The following is a 21,116-nucleotide window of genomic DNA, read 5'->3' as shown; positions in this document are numbered from 1 at the left end:
CCCACTGTCGCCCAGCCCAAGTGGAACCAGGATTGGGAGGTTCTGCCTGGCTCCAGAACCACAGGGTTTTTCCTGAGTACCATTGCCTCTGTGGAGGGAACACAGGACAGGAACTCAGGACCCCTTGCAGGACATCTGATGCCCAGGCACCATGAGATAGTTACACCAGCTGGGAGGTTCAGAGTGTTTAGGGGAGGGGGTGTCGTAGACTCCTTTGAGAATTTCACAACGTTGTGTCCCCAGGGTGATGCACACACAAACACACAGCGTTCTGCACACTTGGGGATCTGCCCTGCACCCCGCTTTGTACTTTATCTGCTAATTTAGAATAAACATTTTAGTATTAGATGGTTCATGAGATCTTTCATTGTGTGACTTCGGCAGCAGGAAAGAAACAGTAGTAGAAACAAATGTTAGAAGCACTTTCCTACCAGAAGAACAATTTAAATTTTAAGATTGGGCTAGATTTCTTTTATTCAACATCACCTTTAGGAGGAAAGATTTTTTTAATGAAAGATTAGCTCTTGAAAGTTAACTTTCTTTGTCTTTTCCTTCTTTTTTTCAAAAATTAGGATATGATTTCCAACATGTAGAAAATAACTTTCCCTGTCCCCAGGCCCCCACTTCTCTCTCTCTAGAGGTAACCACAATCCTGAGTTTGGCACTTTTCATTCCTGTGATTGTTTCTATGGCATTGCTTCATGTGTATATACAAGTGAATATCAAATAGGATTATTTTATATATTTTCAAAGCTTTATATAAATGATGTCACTTCCTTTTTGTTTAACATTGGAATTTGAAATACATACATATTGATAGATGTAGCTACATTTCCATCATCTTAACTGCTGTGTAGTATTTCATTACTACAACTTATCCATTCTTCTGGATTTGGAATTTAGGCTACTTCCATGTTTTTGCTATTGTAAACTGTGCTGCAGTGAAACTTCTGTGTGTGTTCTTGTGCAAACCATGAGGGTTTCTCTCAGGCATAACTATAGTAGTGGAGCTGCTGGGCAGAGCACAGGACAGATACACGCTAACCGCGTTACATGCTGAGACATTGCTCCTGAAATGGTTGCAGCAATAAATGAGAATCTACTTTGTTGCGCTTTCTTACCATCACTTGCTAGTATGACTTTTTAATTTTTGCTCACCTAGTGGTTGTGAATTGTATCTGAGGATTCATGACAGAAAAATGTAGAGTACATTGGATGGCTCAATTGTGAACACTATTTTGCAAGATCGCAATAATGTCAATCCTGAATACCATTTCAACCAAATATTATGAGAGAAATATATTGGAGGGTGAGGAGTGAAGGGGATGTGTGTGTGTGTGTGTGTGTGTGTGTGTTGGCCGCCACTTCAGAGAGACTGAGTTGTAGTTTGTAGTTTTCTATAGTAGGAAATCAATATGACAAGTTCCAAAATTGAGAAAATACGTAATTATGTTATTTTTACAATGGGCAGTAAATATCAGAAACAGAAGAGCTGAAGACCTGAGAATGCTTGTTTGCAGGGAGCGGGACTTGCGGGCGGGGCAGGGTACTGCTGTTTCTTGTTGCAAGCCTTGTTCTTCCGTTTGACTTTGTTTTCCCCCAATTCCATGCACAATTAGGAGCAACGGGGTCGTCCACCATCAGCGCAGCCCCCAGCAGCCGGGGAGCCCCCCGCCCGCCTCTCTGCCAGCGCACCCTCATCGGGAGAGCGGGAAGCAGCAGCGGTTCCCTCACAAAGGAGCTTGGGGTGGCTGCCACTCCTCACTGCCACCAGAGCCCAAGAGCAGTGGATTCCCGGTGTCCCCACGAGCTGTGTGGTCCCTGATGAGGTACTGGGCTGGGTTTCTTGGTCCCTGCGTGTCTTCTACGTCCAGCGTCATCTGGAGGTACCTGGAGCAGTGAAGCACTGAGTCAGCTCTTTGTGGGAGCACCCTCCCCCCAAAATGTTTCCCTCCTAACCTTTCCTTTCTCTCCCTTTCCTGCCCTTTCTTGCCTACATTAGATTGGATAAGAAAGGAGTAGTTAGAGGAAGCAAGTGGAATCCTTGCTGTCTGGCCGTTTGGATGTGGGGTGGTGAGGAAGGGGGTCTGTGAAACTTCCAGTGCCAGAAGACGGGTCGCTCCATTCTCCAGGGGAGGCGAGCGCTCTGTCTCCCCGCCCGCCTCTCCCTCTCTGCTCTTTGTGTTTGGTCTGAATTTATTGCAGCACAAGTATGGGAGGAAGCCAACCCAGGGGACCCTTCCTCTCTGAACTTTCTTTGAAGATTCAGGAAAATCTTTACAGCTAGGACTTCCTTCCTTCCTTCCGTCCTTTCTTCCTTTTTCTTTGACCTAGCCGTGAAAATTAACATCATTAATCAGCACAAAGTGCTCACTAAATTAGGTTGCCTCTAAAATAGCTCCAGCCATGGGCAAGTCAGAATTTAACAAATATGTGTTGGAAGATAAACTTAGGCACATTACAATTTTAGAGAGTTTATTAGAGCAGACAGTGATTAATGAATTGGGCAGCTCCAGACAGACACAGGTGGTGTGGGCCTCTGCTGGAGGGGACTGAGGGGAAGGCTCTTGTAGGGTGAATGTAGAAATGGAGCAATTTGATTGGCTACAGTGGAGCAGTAGTCTTACTTGGATCATTCCGGTGGAAAGTCTCTGGTTAGAGGTGGTTGCTGGTTTCTGAATGGTTAAGCTTAAGTTTCATTTTCCCATTTACACTGAGTTGGGTTTCTGATTGCTTCTGTAGGAACCCAGGATGCTGGAGCAGTCTTAGTCTGATGGCCTCCCAATTATTCTAACGTATGGAAATTCCATTCATAGTATTAGCACTTTACCACTTCAGATTGCTGTTCTTATTCTTCTACATAGTCCCTCAAGACTCCCTCATTTCCGGGTGTTTGTTTCCAGTTAGTCTCACCTTTGCCTGTTCTTTTGGATCTTGCCCCATTCATTCATTCATTCATTCATCAGTAAGTATCTATTGAGGGCTGACATGTGCCAGACATGTTCTAGAAACCAGGAGTATCCTGGTAAACAAAGAAGACCGGTGCTTTGCTCCTGTGTAGCTGTTCTTCTGGTAGAGGAAGGTAGACAATAAATAATCAACAGTGACTGCACAGTGTGCCTGCTGGGTGATGGGGAGTGATGAGTCAGCCTGGTTGGTCAGGGAAGGCTCTGGAATCTTTCTGAATGAGGGGAGGAACCAGCCCTGGGAGAATCTGGCTCAGGGTTCCAGGCTTGAGGGTGCCCAGCAGATGGGGAGGAGAAGGGGTGAGGCTAGGGGGTGGGCAGGGCCCAGATAATGAAGGGCAGTGTCGGCCAGGAAAGCAAGTGTGGGTCTTACTGTGAGTGCAATGGGAAGATGCTGGAGTTTTTTGTGTCTTGTTTTTTTTTTTTTTTTTTTAAGGGTACACAGACGTGATTACATTTCTTTTTAAAAATATTGACTCTGGCTTCTTTGTGGTGCCACATGTTGGGGGTCATTAGAGAAGAAGCGAGAAGGGTTAGGAGGCTTTTATACAGACCAGGTGAGGAAAGAAAGAGTCTTGGCTGAGAGCGATAGGAACTGGGAGGAAGAGATGGGGTGGACTTGGGATATATTTTCAAGGCAGCTCCAACAGCACTTGCTAATGTTTGGGATGAGTGTGTGAGGGAAAGGCAGAAAACAAGGATTTTTGGGTTTCTGGCCTAACCTGTTGGGTGGATGGTGTCATCAGTTACTGAGCAGAAAAGCTAAGGGAGAACTAGGTTTTCTGAGGGTTGGGAGAGGGTAAAATCAGAGTGATGCATGAAATTGCTGTGGGAAAGGAAAGAGGGATAAATGATCAAAGCGGTGAGAAAAATCTCGCCCCTTTTTTTTTTTTTGTTGTTGAGGGCCATTGAGGAAAAGAAGACAAAACAATTGGGGATATTGTAGATTTTTTTAAGGAAGACAAAAGAGGAGGGAAGAAAGGAGTTAAGAGAGTATTGGAGACTTTCAAGGAGGGACAGAAGTTAGACGGCTGTGTGGCTGTGGACTCCATGAGGGCAGCACCGTGCCCTGTTCCTGCCACCGTGTCTGGATAACAGGAGTTGCTTAAATATTTGTGAGATGAATAAAATAATGAATGGATAATAAGAAAGTATCGGGAATAGGCAAACATAGAATATTCTCAGTAAATTTGGCAGTAAAGGAGTGAGGAGAAAGGTTGTTAACTGGAGGGATGTTCGTTTTTTTTCATTTTTATTTTGTGAACGTGTGTGTCTGTGTGTATATTCATAGATAAACTATAGAGAGGAGAGATGAAAGATGCTGGAGCAGAGGGGGATAAGATGAAATGTGAATACCAGTGGTGTGCTGATAAATGTTTCATAACCAGCTCTCCCAAGAAAGGAATTCCTGATTTGTAGTGTTTGCTAATTTCCATGTCGATGCTCCCACCATAGCTGATTTCAAGTTACAAGTGTGACATCACTGCTCATGGAGTTGGGAGAGAGAATGCCGTAGCCTGCCATTATGTGATATTTCCATCAGACACATGCAATAGACCGAAAAAAAAAAAAAAGTCTCAAGAGCATAGGTAGCAGTAAAGTGAAGTAAACTAACTTGGAAGTGATGAGCTTTGAGTATTTATTACCTTTGTTTTTAATATGATTTATTTAATTTTATGTAAGTTAATTTTCAATTATGGCTGTTTTTAATAACTGGCTTGCAAAATTCCTAAAAATTTAATAATCAACCCTTGCAAGCCAAGCTCCAGCATACCAGTGAAGAAGGTCTTTCAGGAGGAGAAGGAAAACTTTATATCTGTTATCTTTCTACTGGGGACCATACCAGGAAGAGGGCTAGCACGTCCCATATGTTATCCCAGGCAACCATTACAATGTCGGTGTAGCATAGATACTATAATTCCCATTGCCATGAGGAAACTGAGGATCTTAGAGATTAAAAAACCTTACTCAGGTTCACATAGTTTAAGTGGTAGGGCCAAGATTGGAACCCAGGCTGTTTGACTCCTACACCTATGCTTTGGCCATTTACCATGCTTTAAAGTCCAAAGTCCTAGGCAAGGACTTGGCTTTGGGGAGGAGGCTCTATGTGGAGCTGGTTTCCTTGTTGAACTCTCAGGGGGTAGAAAGATTCTTACAGTCATCCTTGAGTCCACAAATGAGACTCCTCTTTACTTGCTTCAATATGGAATATTGGAGCTAATATAACGAGTTGGGTGCATGCTTTTGTAGGTTACTTCTTGTTTTTTATAACCCCAAGCACAAGACCATTTTAGAAGTGATAATTGGAGAGCAGGAGACAGCACAGCTGGAACCAAGTCAGATTCTCATTAAGTCAACATGTTTTGGGGCAAGAAATATTTTTTCCTCCTTGGAAAGGAAAGTTGTCATATAGCTTCTCTCTTTGGAAAAGAAAGGTATCATATACTTGAGTACAAATTTGATTAGTGTTAAAATTATTTTTTAAAACTATGTTTGTACTTTTGTCAGAAGGTGATCAGGTAAGGCAAATAAAATTTCAAAGAGGCAGTGTTATCCTAGTTGGGATAAGATCTCTGACTCTGCAGATAGAACCTTGGCTCCATCACTTGCTTGATCCTGGACATGCCATTTTATCTCCGTGAGCCTTAGTTTTCTCATCTCTAAAAGGGGGAAATACTAGTAGCACATTACTCTCGGATTGGTTGTCAGGACTAAAACCAGCAGTATCTGTAATAAGCACGTATATCTGGCATACCGTGGCCAATCAGTACATGGCGGGCAGCAGTGTCATTAATATTAGTTTAGTGTTGTGAATATTACTCCTGTATAGTTTTCTGAACACTTGGATACATTGTGAAAATGGAGAACCTGCAACATACAGACAGGGAATAAGTTTATGTGGGATTTTTTTTTTGGTGGTGGGGGGGCGGGGTTCAACCTAGAGACTGTTAGCACATATTTGTGTTGCATGTATCAGTGTGAGGCTGACAAAAAATTGGGCTTAACACTACTATTAGGGGAAATATTCTTTTCAGAAGTTATGTAAAACAAGAAAAAATTCAATCCCAGGGAAAAATCCTACTGCAAGTCATTTATTTCCTTTTTTATGTGTGACTTGTAAATGGCTTATGGGTAGAATATGTAATGAAAAACCTAGGACCAAGAGTACCCACACTGGAATCGGGTGACATTTTAGTTGATGACTGCCTTTCACTGAATTACTCCATGTGAAATGAGAAATATTTTATAAGTAAACATTTCCCCTCCACCCCGCCATCTTCAATACATTGGATTCATGCACGCATGGACACACTTTCCTTTCACATTAGAAAGCTCAGTGACCTCTAAATGAAATCTTATCTTCATTCCAAATATACATATATAGTTATTCTTCATGTACGTACTTGACTGATTTCATATTTAAATGACAGCAACTGCAATAGGCGTTGAAGACAGTTCTTGGCTCAATAAATTCTTGGACATTTCCTCTTTTCTCTGCTACCCTGAAGGGTAGTTATGGATCATTCATTCATTCAGCAATATTTACTGAGCACCTACTGTGTACCAGGCACTATTTTTGGTGCTGGGAACACAGCAGTGAAATAAACAAAGCTTTGTTGTTATGGAACTTAGCTAAATGATGACCATGACATTTTTATTTAAAATGAACTCCTTTTGTACCTTGGTGGGTGAGACAGTGGTTAGATTTTTGCTTCAGTGGATCTGAAAAGGTTTTCTTGTAAGTACTTTGCACATCGGCATGCAAATCAAGAAACTAAAACATATTTAAGACTACAAAACAGTTTGGCACTAAAGTGAAATTATAATTAAATTCACGGGACTCAGAGAGGCATATAAATATTTTGACCTTCAATGATGAAATGAGTAATTGATCTTTTAAGTGTCATTTTGATGCTTTATTTCTGTAGACCTTGCATTGTACTTTTTCCCCAAAGTAAGAAATGCTGTGCAAATTAAACTCCTGAGGTAAGATTTCAAACTTTTATGCCACATGTATGAATCTTTGAGTAGGGCAAATGTGTTTCAGATTATTATTAACAGCCTCATATCAGCTTTTAGAGAAATTTAGTGAGCTAGTGATGTGAGATTTCCAGGTGACAGAAAAAAATCTGTGTTGAAAGTCTGGATTATTGGTGAATAATTTCTTTTTTCCACCCCCCCATATACCTTTCCCATTGATTGATCTCAGATAAGCCATTTTCAGTCTCATTCACCTTCTGCCTTCAAAAATAAAATGACTGAATGAAAGAGGTTCGGAGTTAACTAATGGGTCAGCAAGAAAATATATCCAACAATTTAAAGTAAAATTTGCGGGCTCGTATTTACTTAATACGTCCCCCATCCCTCACATTAAAATCCTTTAATGGAAATACAAGCCTCAATGATCAATACATGTTAAGAACACAAAAAACCTACCTCATGGAAGTAGATATGAACCAAGATCTCATTTTAAAGAGACTTTGCAAATTCTTTAATTGCTGTTAATATTTTTCCCTCACTTTCTTTGTTTTGTTTAAAGATGACCTGGGCCACATTTTACTATGGAATTATCTCTCTTTGATGGCACAAATACTTCAGTCTTTAGATGTAGGTTTTAGATGGCTGCATCCAGATCACTGTGACTTATCTGGGGGAGACAGTAGCATGATGGTGGTGGGCCCAAGAAAGCAATAACTTTCAGGCTGAATTATGCAATGACACTGATTAGCTAGCATAATTCAAGTTATTTATTATCAAATACCTTTATAACTGTTTACACCCATTTGGACACAGTTCCAAATGGTATCTTTGTCTGATCTTTGTTCCGTATGCACCCTGAGGTTTTTCATAGTTTGTCATGTTCTTTTAATTTCTTGAACTTGCCACAGCTTTTGCTAGGAGCCTGTACCGTTTGTTGTTACTGGACTGTGGGCATGCTTAGTGAATGTTAGGGCACTGGGGAAGGGAGGAGGGCATTGACTGCAGGCAACTGTCCTCCTATGGAAAAGGAAATAGTTTATTGGGAAGGGTGGACAGATGCTGGTGTTTTGTTATAGGAGTGGTAGAAATGGTGGGAAGGTTATTTTAAAAACTAAAAAAAGTTAAGTAAAAAACCTATTTTCAAAAACAAACTGTGTCAGCGTTATGAGGCTTCTTGTTAATAGTTATGAACTGTGTTTACTGGGATGATGTTGTTAGTGTACCTTTAAAGTTTGGAGGGTTGATTTACCCAAGCTGGTTTCCCAAGTTTCTTTAAAGTAGCTTTTCTCAGCCAGCACGGTGGCTCAGGCCTGTAATCCTGGCACTCTGGGAGGCCGAGGCAGGTGGATCCTTTGAGCTCAGGAGTTCGAGACCAGCCTGAGCAAGAGTGAGACCCCGTCTCTACTAAAAATAGAAAGAAATTATATGGACAACTAAAAATATATATAGAAAAAATTAGCCAGGCATGGTGGTACATGCCCGTAGTCCCAGCTATTCGGGAGGCTGAGGCAGGAGGATCGCTTGAGCCCAGGAGTTTGAGGTTGCTGTGAGCTAGGCTGACGCCACGACTCTCACTCTAGCCTGGGCAACAGGGTGAGACTCTGTCTCAAAAAAGGAAAAAAAAAAAAAAATAGCTTTTCTCAGATACAGAACTTGCCAGAAAAGTATTTTCTTTTGTGGAGAGAGAATTTGAAGAGAGGGTTTTTTGTTGTTTTTTGTTTTGTCTTTTACCATTTCCTAACCATTAGTTGAGAGTGATGTTATTCTCTCATAAAGCAGGAATTCAGTTCAGGAATGAGTTCATTTTGCAGCTTATTGAAATCTTCTTTGGTTTTTGAACTGAGCTCAGCACTAAAATGGATCATTTCAATAAAGTGCTTGTTGGCTTCATTCAGAAGTTAGCACCAAAAAGCTTCTTCTAAATAAATCACATGCTAAGGAGGCAAAATTCCTTTTAATTTATGGATAGCAGTTGGTAGAGTTTTTAACTGCTGACAGTCCCCTGGTTCATTCTGTTCCATCTTGATTGGGTACTGATTCTTGGCAATCTTCGATCCCCTGTGAATTGCAGTCAGTGAGTGATGAGTTCTTTCCCTTCTCAGTGCAGAGCAATCAAGCTTAGGCATCTGCTTTCCAACTGGATGCACAGGGACATATGTTGGAAGAGAACACTATCAGAGTGTAGGCATTCTGGCTGGCATGCAGTTCTGTCACTGTCACAATAGGCTCATAGAAGAGGATCTCGGGTCTCGTGCCTTTCCCGCAGCTCAGCAGACAACATATGGAACAGTGAACCTCTGGCTCATGCAGTTAAGAGGGCTGCAGCTGACTTCAGGGCCACCAGACAGCTCTCCCTCCCCTTGCAGAACATAGCTCGGGCTCTTAGGGTGTTGTAGGGAGTTTGCTGCCGATTTCTTTGCTCTTTTAGTTAATGCTACTGTCATCCAGCTTATTTTTTTTTTCTCTTTCTCTTTTTTAATGTAGCCTGCTGGAAGGTTGTGGAGTGCTTGTAATAAAAGCAGTATCAGTTCATCTTAGCATTGTGCTCGGGGGATGTATAAATAATTCTCTAACAAGAACATGGTTCTATGCCAGGTAATAGATCATTGTGGTTGCTCTGAAAATTGTCCAGCACACATTTTGATCTGGTATTATGTACTGTAGATTCAGTGTGACACAATCTTGAAGATATGTATGTTTGAAAGAAACATTTTTTTTTAAAAAAATTCAAAAAGAGTTGGGGGGGGCATTTTATCTGGCAAAAGAAAAACAGAATCGTAGAAATATTAATACAAATGGTTTGAAAATTCTCTTAAAATTCAGAAGCAAGCATTGTGATCGTGACTTTCGTCATGATCAACATTATGAGGACCACTGTAGCGCTTACCAATGGCCAGGGACCACATGACGAGTTTTACATATAGGTTATGGTTTTAATTCTTACAGAAATAATCTCTGAGGTAGGAAGTGTACATAGCAATAAAGAGCAGGGACTCATACCAGAGTGCCTGGGTTCTAATTCTGCCCTACTGTTTACCAGGCATATGATCTTTTGCAAACTATACTCTCTGTGTCTCAGTTTCCTCATGTGTGAAATGGCAGTAATAATAATACCTACCCCATGACGTTATTGTGAGAAACAAATGAGTTAATACATGAAAGAGCGTAAAATAGCTCTTAATTGTGGCTTTTCATGAATAATAATGCTAGGATTTAACTCTCTTCTTGTTTTTTTTTTTAATTGCTAAAGCCAATGTGGAAGAAATATTGTTTAGAAACCTTTTTTTTAGTGTTCATCTTTTTTTTTTTTTGCTATATTTATGAAGGAAATGTAGTCTTGTTTCAACTCGTATATGGTATTATATATGCTATTTGGTTACTTTCCCTCATTTTATGAGCTTACTGAGGGAAATAGATTATAAGAGAAAAAACATTAGTGTAACAACGATGGAAAGTCCATGAAAGTTTAGCAGGGTAATAGAATGCCTGCGATAACAATTCTTAACTAATGAATTCCATCCTCATTATAAGATGTCTAAAAGACAAGTTTAGAGTTATTCTTAGTTTCTGAGACTAATGGTTGACCTTTTTTAAAAATTAAATTGTTTGATGTATTTGGAATTACCACTGAATGAAATGTCACTTTAGTAAACAAATAATTGCGTTGAAAAGCAAATAAAAAAGAGTTAATTTACTGTTCTTTTTAGATAGATGACCTTATAACTGTATAGGAAGATGTGTTTCATGTTGTAGATTTATGAATTTTTAATACTATTCATATTATTCAAACCATGATCTTTATTACTTAATATATAAACTGGAAATGCGTATTGATTTTAAAATCACCCTAAGCTGCAGACTCCATGAGGGGCCTGGCATTAAAGATTTGCCCTTAACGATTTAACCTATAAAAGTATTGGTAAAGTGTTTAAAGCAAACATGAGTATGGATTTCTAAGGGATGATTCATTAATATATCATAATTTGGAAAAATAAATAAATAAAACATCTGAACCCAAACAACCGGCCAGAGTTGGATAGAGGGAAGGAATAATGTTTCAGTTTTATGTTAAGAGCTAGACATACCCTAGGTACCTAATCAAAAACCAATATATTTCAGTGGTAAAGCTTTTGGTTCCTGACAGTTAAGTCTTTATCATAGATTTTTTTATATATATTTTTCCCTTGGCTTCCTTAAGTAATTTTTCTTTGTGACAGTGAAAGGAATGTGACTTTGTGAAAGGAATGATGAACCATACTGCAATTATGATAAAAAAATGCTTTGATCAAAAAAAGCAGTCTCTTTCATTATAAAACCGCAGTTTGGGTTGTCATGCAAAGTCAGGGAGAGATTGTGCGTTTATCCCCAATGCAATTTGCTTCTCCCTTCTTTCTTTGTTTCTCCCAGCTGCCAAGGAGAGGTAAACCTTTCAGAGAAGTGGAAATTGGGTGCCAATCTCTAGATATTTCTAAGCAGAAAATACAAGTGTATGATAATGGTTGATGACTAAGAGAACAGAATGTCTTGAACATTAAAACTCTCGTCATTGTCCCTTTTTGCTGTTTATGAAAAACCTGAACAATAGAAAGTTGCTGATTTCTTTTTTCTTTCTTTCTTTTTTTTTTTTTTTTTTTTTTTAAAGAAAATAGCTATTTCCTGGGTTGTGCTGGAGATAAAGAAATGACAGGAAGCATGGGGTAGTGCAAGAAGCCCGGCCAGTGGCCAAACTGGGTTCTGCTTAGATTCTGATTTGCTGTGGCCCTTGAGCCAGTTACTCTACCTCTCTGGATCTTGTGGTCTCATGTCATTTGATACTCCTTTTAAGGTCTATTTTCTTCTAACTCTTATGAACTGTGCTGCCACCTTTCTTATTCTTTCTCAATTGCCTTACTCCTTTGGCATATGTGTAGTTGGAAATTGTGTGGGAGTTTGAGGGTTGACCTTAAAATGAGATACCATTATGAGAGGCCTTTGTAAGTGACTGAACAGACTGTGCAGGAAATTTTTACTAATGTACATTTTGTCGTTTTTCTCCTTTTCTTTTTCATCCTGGATTTTTAGTTACCTAAGTCTTTGGAACTTAGGTCAAATATACTAATGGAAAATGTCAATATTAAAAAAAGAGGCCGGGCGCGGTGGCTCATGCCTGTAATCCTAGCACTCTGGGAGGCCAAGGCGGCTGGATCGCTCAAGGTCAGGAGTTCGAGACCAGCCTGAGCAAGAGCGAGACCCCGTCTTTACTAAAAAAAAAATAGAAAGAAATTATCTGGCCAACTAAAATATATATAGAAAAAATTAGCTGGGCATGGTGGCGCATGCCTGTAGTCCCAGCTACCCGGGAGGCTGAGGCGGTAGGATCGCTTAAGCCCAGGAGTTTGAGGTTGCTGTGAGCTAGACTGATGCCACGGCACTCACTCTAGCCTGGGCAACAAAGCGAGACTCTGTCTCAAAAAAAAAAAAAAAAAAAAAAAAAAAAGATTAAACTTTGCCTTACATGTATTTTGTCTTCAACAATCATAGATACAGTCAAAGTTGTATATTTGCAAACTGATTCCTGCTGACTCTTAAAAGGCAATTCATTGATTTATTTGATTAATACACATTTATCAAACACTATATACAAATGTCTTAGATATCATTTGCTTACAAAAACAAAACTTAAAAAAACTTATTTAAGCAAGTTTATTGATATATATTTATTGGAAGGGTACACTAGAATCTGACAGCACTCAAGGATGTGTAGTGAGCTGGTTTTTGGACACAAGAACTGGCAAGGTCAAAACATTTATTTTTTTGCCTTGGAGCTTCATAGTAACACTTTTGCTTTTTATATATATATATTTATATATAATATTATATATATATTATATTATATATTATATTATATTAAATGAAGTATCCCAAGAATGGAAAAACAACATCACATGTACTCACCAGAAAATTGGTTTCCCTGATCATCACCTAAATGCACATTTGGGAGTGACACCAATTGGATATCAGACTGAGGTGGGGGGTGGGGAGAGGGGATGGGGGTATAACTACATGATGAGTGCGATGCGCACTGTCTGGGGAATGGGTACGCTTGGAGCTCTGACTTGGGGGGACAGGCGGTACATGGGTAACGTATGTAACCTGAACTTTTGTACCCCCATAATAAGCTGAAATAAAAAAAAAATTCATGTTGCTAGAACCCCTCCAATAAATCAATAAATAAATGAATAAAATAAAAAAGAAAATATACTTACAACTGTGTAGAAATAAAGACAAATATAATCCAGAAAAAAACAATCCATGTTGCTTTCCTTTTTCCTTCTTTTTAAAGACTGACCTGTGTTAATTTGGTGAGTGCAGGCGGTGCCTCAATTCCAGTTGTAAACCGCCTCCCAGTTTAATTCTCTGTAGGAGATGGGTAAGAATGACTGTGTCCTCACTACAAATTCTCAAAAAAGAGATTCCAATTGGCCCAGCAGGGAGTAGCTCACATCTTGGTGGGGAAGATGTAAATAAATATAAATAAAAGATAATTTTATAAATAAAAAGATAGTTTCACTGAGGGTGGAAAGTGCAATGATAGAAGTAAGTATACAGAATTCTGGGAAACATAGGCGAGGTTACCTTAGCCAGCCTGGGAAGCTTGGCTCAAGCTGAGTTTTAATAGAGGAGACAATGAATTGAAGAATGGTGGGATGGTCTCTCCAGGCAGAAAGCACAGCCGAGCAAAGGCACAGAGGTTTGCAACTGCAAAGTGTGTGCGTGTGCACGTACACGAGCACATGCAACTATAAGCAGCTCAGGCCATGAGCAGTGGGAGTTGAGACTGAGGAGGTAGGGAGGGGTCCTGTCATGGAGGAACTGGGGAGCGATGCCAAGGCATTTTGACTCCTGTAGAGGAGGGGCAACAGTGCAGGGGCATGATCATCTGAACGAGATTCCTATGTAGGAAAGTCTGACCCTGAGGGCAGATGGAACATATTGAGTGTGAAGATAAGAAAATCCAAACCATTTGATATTGTTATATTTTTGAGAATGACAAAATGGTACTTTTGAGATTTTTATCATAATTGAATTCTGTATTTTTGTGAAAGCATAATATTGTATGTTGATTAAGATTGTCTCTTATATAAAAGTTTATTTATCCATTTTGGACCAGGCACGGTGGCTCACACCTGTAATCCTAGCACTCTGGGAGGCCGAGGCAGGCGGATCGTTTGAGCTCAGGAGTTTGAGACCAGCCTGAGCAAGAGCGAGACCCCGTCTCTACTAAAAATAGAAAGAAATTATATGGACAGCTAAAAATACATATAGAAAAATTAGCCGGGCATGGTGGCGCATGCCCGTAGTCCCAGCTACTTGGGAGGCTGAGGCAGAAGGATCGCTTGAGTCCAGGAGTTTGAGGTTGCTGTGAGCTAGGCTGAGGCCATGGCACTCTAGCCAGGGCAACAGAGTGAGAATCTGTCTCAAAAAAAAAAAAAAAAAGTTTATTTACCCATTTTGTAGTTATATAATTGGTCATTTTCATATTTAAGTATGTTCATATTTAAGAGAAGGTAACAGGAGACTCGAGGGTGCATTTGCGAAATTAGCTCAAAATAGACAGAAACCGTTAAAACCTATTATTTGGTTTAAGCTTTCTCCATTGATGATTGTTTTCCCGAAACAGAAAGTAATGGAAACTTCATAGTGTTGATGATCCATTCCTATTATTCACTCATTTTGCTGAATTTATAATTTTGATTTCCGGTTTCTGATTAAAATCATCATTTCTTCTTATGTATGCGTGTCCAAACAGCTGTTGTGTTTTGTATTAGGGCAGATAATTGCCTTTCTACTTGGCAAAGAAAATGAGCAGATGGAAAGCAAATATCTTTTTCTGGCTTGATCGATTGGAAGCACTGCAACCTAATATTGACTGCTTTTTCCTAAGTGATGTAGCAAGTGCAGCTCAACGTCAGACCATAGCTATTAACTGCCAAGAATTCACTTTGGCCAAGATAAATTCTGACCAAGTTTGTATGTCAGACTCTTAGTTTTGGAGCTTGAATAGTAAGAAACAAAGTTAGTATTTGCATAAGGAAATAGTATTTTGACTTAAAGGGCTCTATTGATGTAATTTTACCCATGATGGAGCAATGGCATGCTCTGTGGTTAGGTGTATGGATCCTGGAGTAACACAAAATAGGTGTAAGTCTGAGATTTCTCATTAAGTGGTAGTAAAAACTTAGATTAACTGATTTTCAGAGCTATAAAATAGGAATAATTAGTAATAACTATTATAAATGACATGAAGCATGTAAAGAGTTTAGCCGTCTTTCCCAGATCTAGGAAAAATAATTCTACACTTCACATGGAACCAGAGAAGACTCCGTATAGCAAAAGCAATCTTAAGCAAAAAGAACAAATTGGGAGGCATCAATTTACCAGACTTCAAGCTATACTACAAGGCTATAGTAACTAAAACAGCATGGTATTGGCACAAGAACAGAGACATAGGCCAATGGAACCGGACTGAGAACCCAGATGTGAAAGTATCCTCACATAGCCATCTAATCTTTGACAAAGCAGACAGCAACATATACTGGAAAAAGAATCCTTATTCAATAAATGGTGCTAGGAAAATTGGATAGCCACATGTAGAAGAGGGATCCGCACCTTTCACCTCTCATAAAAATCAATTCACAGTGGATAGCAGACTTAACCCTAAGGCATGAAACTGTAAGAATTCTAGAAAAAAATGTTGGCAAAACTCTTATAGACATTAGCCCAGGCAAAGAATTTATGAAAAAAACCCAAGGGCAATCGCAGCAACAACGAAAATAAATAAATGGGACCTGATCAACTTAAAAAGCTTCTGCACAGCCAAGGAAACTATCAAAGGAGCAAACAGACAACCTACAGAATGGGAGAAAATATTTGCTTGCTACACATCTGATAAAGGGCTGATAACTAAAATCTATATAGAACTCCAGAAAATCAGCAAGAAAAAAATCAAACAACCCTATCAAAAAGTGGGCAAAGAACATGAACAGAAACTTTTCAAAAGAAGATAGACTAATGGCTAACAAACATATGAAAAAATGCTCAATATCTCTAATCATCAGGGAAATGCAAATCAAAGCCACAATGAGATATCACTTAACTCCAGTGAGAATGGCCTTTATCAAAAAGTCCCAAAACAATAAATGTTGGCATGGATTTGGAAAGACAGGAACACTCATACACTGCTGGTGGGCCTGCAAACTAGTACAACCTCTGTGGAAAGTAATATAGAGATAACCTCAAAAAGCTATAAGTAGAACTACCATTTGATCCAGCAGTCCCATCACTGGGCATCTACCTAAAGGAACAAAAGACATTCTATAAAAATGGCATCTGCACTAGAATGTTTATAGCAGCACAATTCACAATTGCAAAGATGTGGAAACAACCCAAGTGCCCATCAATACATGAGTGGATTAATAAAATGTGGTATATGTATACCATGGAGTTCTACTCAGCCACAAAAAACAATGGTGATCTAGCACCTCTTGTACTATCCTGGATAGAGCTGGAGCCCATTCTCCTAAGTGAAGTATCCCAAAAATGGAAAAACAAGCACCATATGTACTCATCATCAAATTGATACTAACTGATCAACACCTATGTGCACATGTAGTAGTAACATTCATTGGATGTCGCACAGGTGTGAAGGGGGAGGAGGGGATGGGTATATTCACACCTAATGGGTGTGGTGCTCACCATCTGGGGGATGGGCCCACTTGAAGCTCTGACTCAGGTGGGGCAAAGGCAATATATGTAACCTAAACATTTGTACCCCTGTAATATGCTGAAATAAAAAAAAATACATTAAAAAAAAGAGTTTAGTACAGGGCCCAGTACCTCACAAGCACCTGATTAGCACTTACTAGTATACATGAATCTGAAGATATCCGGTCTTTCTAGAGTTGAGGAAGGACGAGGGTGGAGAAGCTGCCTATTTAATATATGCATGGTGCTACTTCCCAATGTCTTGAGAGTTTTGGCTTAATTATTCATTATCTCTTTCCCATTGGGAAGGAAAAGGGAGCCAATATAAATGCCTGTTACAAGCCAGGAGATAGGCATGGTTCAGCTCATTTAACTGTCTCCATGTCCTTGGGAAGTAGGTCTTCCCACCACATTTACACACAGGAAAGGCAAGGCTCAGGGAGGTTACATGACTTGCACAGCATTACACAGCTGAAAAGTGGAAGAGCCAGAATTTGAACCCACATCCATCTGATTTCACCATCTAGGCTGTTCTAGGCTGTCAAGGTCAAGCCCTCATGGTGTTTTCTGGAGAGATTTTCAAGTGCCTTCTGTTAATAGAAAGAACTGTTAGGGAAAGCAGAAGTCTCCTAGGAGCAGGAATCTGTTCCCCCTCTTCCCTACATCTGGAGGGGCCCAGGTGTCTTTCCCCCATTTTACGTGTTGGTTGCTGGTGCTCTGCCTGGCCTCTGGCCGTCGCGTCATCATGCTGGAGAGAAGTGGGATTTCTCTGTTCAGAGCACCCCGCTCAGCACTTTTGAAAAAGCATTCTTCATCTTAACGTGAAACACTGGGTGGGATGTGTCACATTTCATCTGTGAGAAGTCTTTAAACACAATTCTACAAAGCTCTCTGGCGCGGCAGTGAGCTAGCTGTTCAGTGATGGATGTGGTCCTGGGTCCAGATCGTTCTGTCTGCTGAATGTTACGTTGGATGGTTGTGTTGCTCTGCGGTAGCGCCTCTTTATGTGTGATATTTCTCAGAGATGGATTGCATGCATATGTGCACGTGTGTGTGTGTGTGTGTGTTGCTTTGTGGGCATTTCAAACTTAATGCCCGTCTGTGCAAGCACTGGCTATGGGCGTGCCAAAGCAGGCTTTCACTGTGGCCGTCGTGGTGCACTAGTGAGTCACTAGTTTTTGTTTTAATTTTTTGGAGAGGCAATTTAAATAAGGAAAAGGTTGCCTTTCTTTTTTTCTTCTTTTTTGGTCTGAGAAATTTAAAATATTTAGGGCAGTATGAAAAATAATATGATAAACATGTATTTTCGTATGTAGTCATATTTTTTCTTTCCCTAAGGAACACAACAGTTCCCTATAGCTAAAGTCTACCTTAACATTACCTTTGGTCTCATTCCCTTTGCTGTCTTCTCAGGGTAAGTGACTGTCCTGCGTTTTCTACATAGGGACTGCTTTCTGAGACAGTAACTGTCTCACTTAAATTGTGCTTCACCCTCTGGTTAATCTAGTCATACAGTTGACTTCCACTTAGAGAATGGATTGGAACATCTGCATGGCCAGGAAGAAAACGTACCCATAGGAATCCTCAGGTTTCACCTTGTCTTGAGCTCCTTAACCTATAGGCTGTAGTAGACCTGGGCAGAATCTTTGAATCTGGAATAACCCAGAGAGATGTAATCTGGGAAAGCCCTAAATTACATGAGGCTGACTTAGAGATTTGTCTTCTTTCCTCCTACTTTCTTGTCACCTGCAACAACACCTGCTGCACAGCTGATGCTCAGCTGGGGATAGGTGGATGTACCTTTCCTGACCTCCTGGCCCTGAAGCCCCATCTGAGCCTACAGGATGGTCAGCAATACTCAACTCACATTGCGAATTTGCAGCTGAGTTATAATAAGTGCAGTCAACTTTCTTCCGTGCTTATTTACCCTTTATGCCGGAGTGTTTGTGAAATGTCATTGCTTCAGTGAGTATGCTTTCACACATATTTATTAAACACCTACTAAATGATAAGGTAATAGTTCTTTTATTAGATATAATCCTGAATTCCAATAAACGATCCTCCGGAGTACTTTGAGCATAATTAGTAATAATAGCCAGCGTTTATTGAGTAATTGCTATGTTCACACACAGTGTTAAGCACTTTACATGTGTTAATTCACTTAATCCTCACAACAGCTCTATGTGTTTGGTGCCATTATTATCCACATTTTACACATTCAATAACGGAGCCACAGGGAGGATAAATAACTTGCACTGGAACAATGTGGCTAATAACAGAGAACCTGGAAATCACATCCCACAGCCTGGTTCCTGCTTCTTTGCTCCTAAAACCAATTCACTGTATTTTTTCTCTGCAAAGAGAAAGCCAGCTGGTTTTGGTGGGAAATCTCCTAACTTCGAAAAGTGATCAGATTGTCACTTTAAGGATAGCACCTACTTGAAGAACGCTGAGGGTTCTATGCCTTCGTAAGGGTCCAGCCTTCAGTGTGGGAGCTGCTGTTTTCTTCTGTCATGGAACTTACCTCTGCTCACCTGATCTATGTTCAGCTGGGTTCTGGGGTTGAATCAGAACACAGTTGGCATATGATTGATTATTTAACCATTAGATATTTTTAAGTAGAGTGGGAGAGGCTAATGCTTATGACAGAAGCCAAATACTGTTGGGAAGCACAGTTCACACAAACAGATCCACCAAATGATGTTCTGTTTACATGGAGTTGGAATAGCCACAGAGGTCCCAGGTAATCAGCTTAATCACAGGACAGCTTTAAGTGGCAATAGATAGATACCTTGAGGCTGAAGGAGTCACACCTCCTGGAAATATCTACCATAACAGCTTCTGTTCCAAAAAGCAAAAGAAGAAAATAAAAACTCCAAATAACCAATAACTGAAATGAAAGCAAAGTTATAATAAGTTATGAAAAATGAGCTTTGTGAAAAATTACTAGTGGCAGCCCAGTGTGAAAAGCATGGAAAATGTGGTCTATTCTTAAAGTCTTTTGCTCAGGTATTTTTATAATGTGATTCTATATATGTACATATCCCCATGTGCTTTGTAGAACTGTCAAGATAACTTATGATCTTCTGGCTTATTGGCACGGGGTACCCATCTGCTTACTGCAGCAGCCCAGAAGAAGGGTGTGCCAAATGTTAGGAAATACAGGAAGAAGGACTGGTATCCTGCGAAGGGATTAGAGGTTCACCTGTATGAGAAGTTCTTGCATCTCCTAGAACCCAAATGAAAAATATCAGAGCATGCCAGTCATTCTTCAGGTTACTAAAGGCGTGTGGCCTTTGTTAGAGACTGGCAAACTCAGCAGGGTACTTCAGAAGAAATAAATTTTCCCTGTGGGTATCACACTTGTACTTTCCTGAAGTTTAAGAAACACATGGAAATGTAAGAAGACAAAAGGCAGTATTGGATTAGGAAGGAAGAAATCATGGTTTAAACAGTTACCTTTTGTCTGCTCAGTGAGAAAGCAGATGTACCAACATATATTCTAGGACACATTCTGTACCTTGGCAAAGTAAAAGAGAACAGGGGATTATTACATTGTGAAAAGGAACAAAGACTCAAGCAGTAATATCAGAAGCAAGTTATTTTTGCCAGTTAAGTCTTGGATGTATGTCTTCAAAGAAAAACAAATAAAGAACTTCAAGTGAAGTATATTAATGTGCTGTGGAAACTGCAATGAAGAAAAAAATGGCCTTGTGGTTGTCAAAGCAAAGACAGGGAAGCTTCCCAAGTAAAACAATAGAGTGAGCAGAGCAATATTGAAACAGGAGAAGAAAAGAACATGATGTGCTGAGTTCAGACAAACTATGGATGGCACAGAAATGGACAGAAAGTCTGATGAGTGAATAGAGAAGTAGCTCATAAGAGACTCAAGCTCACACGAAGGCATAAAGCCAACGTGATTGCAAATTTTGTCAGGTTGCAGCTAGGCAGAATGTGTTCAGAAGATAGAAATGTTAATTCTAGAAGGATTCTGGAGACCCGAGTGTGGTGAACAGCTGCGACCTTAGCCTGAGTCTTGTAGACTCCCTGTGCCACTGAAATGGCTGTCAGTTCTTTGGTGTGAGGGATTTAAACATCTGATAATAAGTAAACAACTTCCTAGAGGATATTAAGAATTTTCTTTTGATTATGCCTTTGTGTCAACCAAAGGCGTTCTCATGGGTGAGTCATTGAGGTCAGGGAGGGCCTGGGCCTGGGGGAGCTGACACTGACCATGTAGCCTCGGGGTGCTGAGCAGGTGGGGAAGGAGAGGACGGTGCAGAGTCTGTGTGTGGATTCAGACTGCCGAGCTCCACGGTGGCTCTGCCACCCACGCCACCTGTCACTCGACAAGTCACTTAACCTTCTAAACCTCAGTTTCCTCACATGTAAAATGGTACTAGTACAGCATCTCTATTGCAGAAT

General features: G+C 40.1%; 1 protein-coding gene across 1 annotated transcript in view; it reads left to right on the top strand.

Moving 5' to 3' along the window:
* Window positions 1-21,116, top strand: part of TMTC1 (transmembrane O-mannosyltransferase targeting cadherins 1) — a 253,695-nt gene that overhangs the window by 31,222 nt on the left and 201,357 nt on the right. Inside the window, exon 5 of the mRNA XM_069490420.1 lies at window positions 1,620-1,829. Within this exon, the coding sequence (XP_069346521.1) occupies window positions 1,620-1,829 (210 nt within the window). The remainder of the gene's footprint in view (window positions 1-1,619; window positions 1,830-21,116) is intronic.

This window comes from Eulemur rufifrons, chromosome 16 (genome assembly GCF_041146395.1).
Source record: "Eulemur rufifrons isolate Redbay chromosome 16, OSU_ERuf_1, whole genome shotgun sequence".
Classification (NCBI taxonomy): domain Eukaryota; kingdom Metazoa; phylum Chordata; class Mammalia; order Primates; family Lemuridae; genus Eulemur; species Eulemur rufifrons.
The sequence above is the reverse complement of the archived record's forward strand: the minus strand, read 5'-3'. Positions and strand labels throughout refer to the sequence as shown.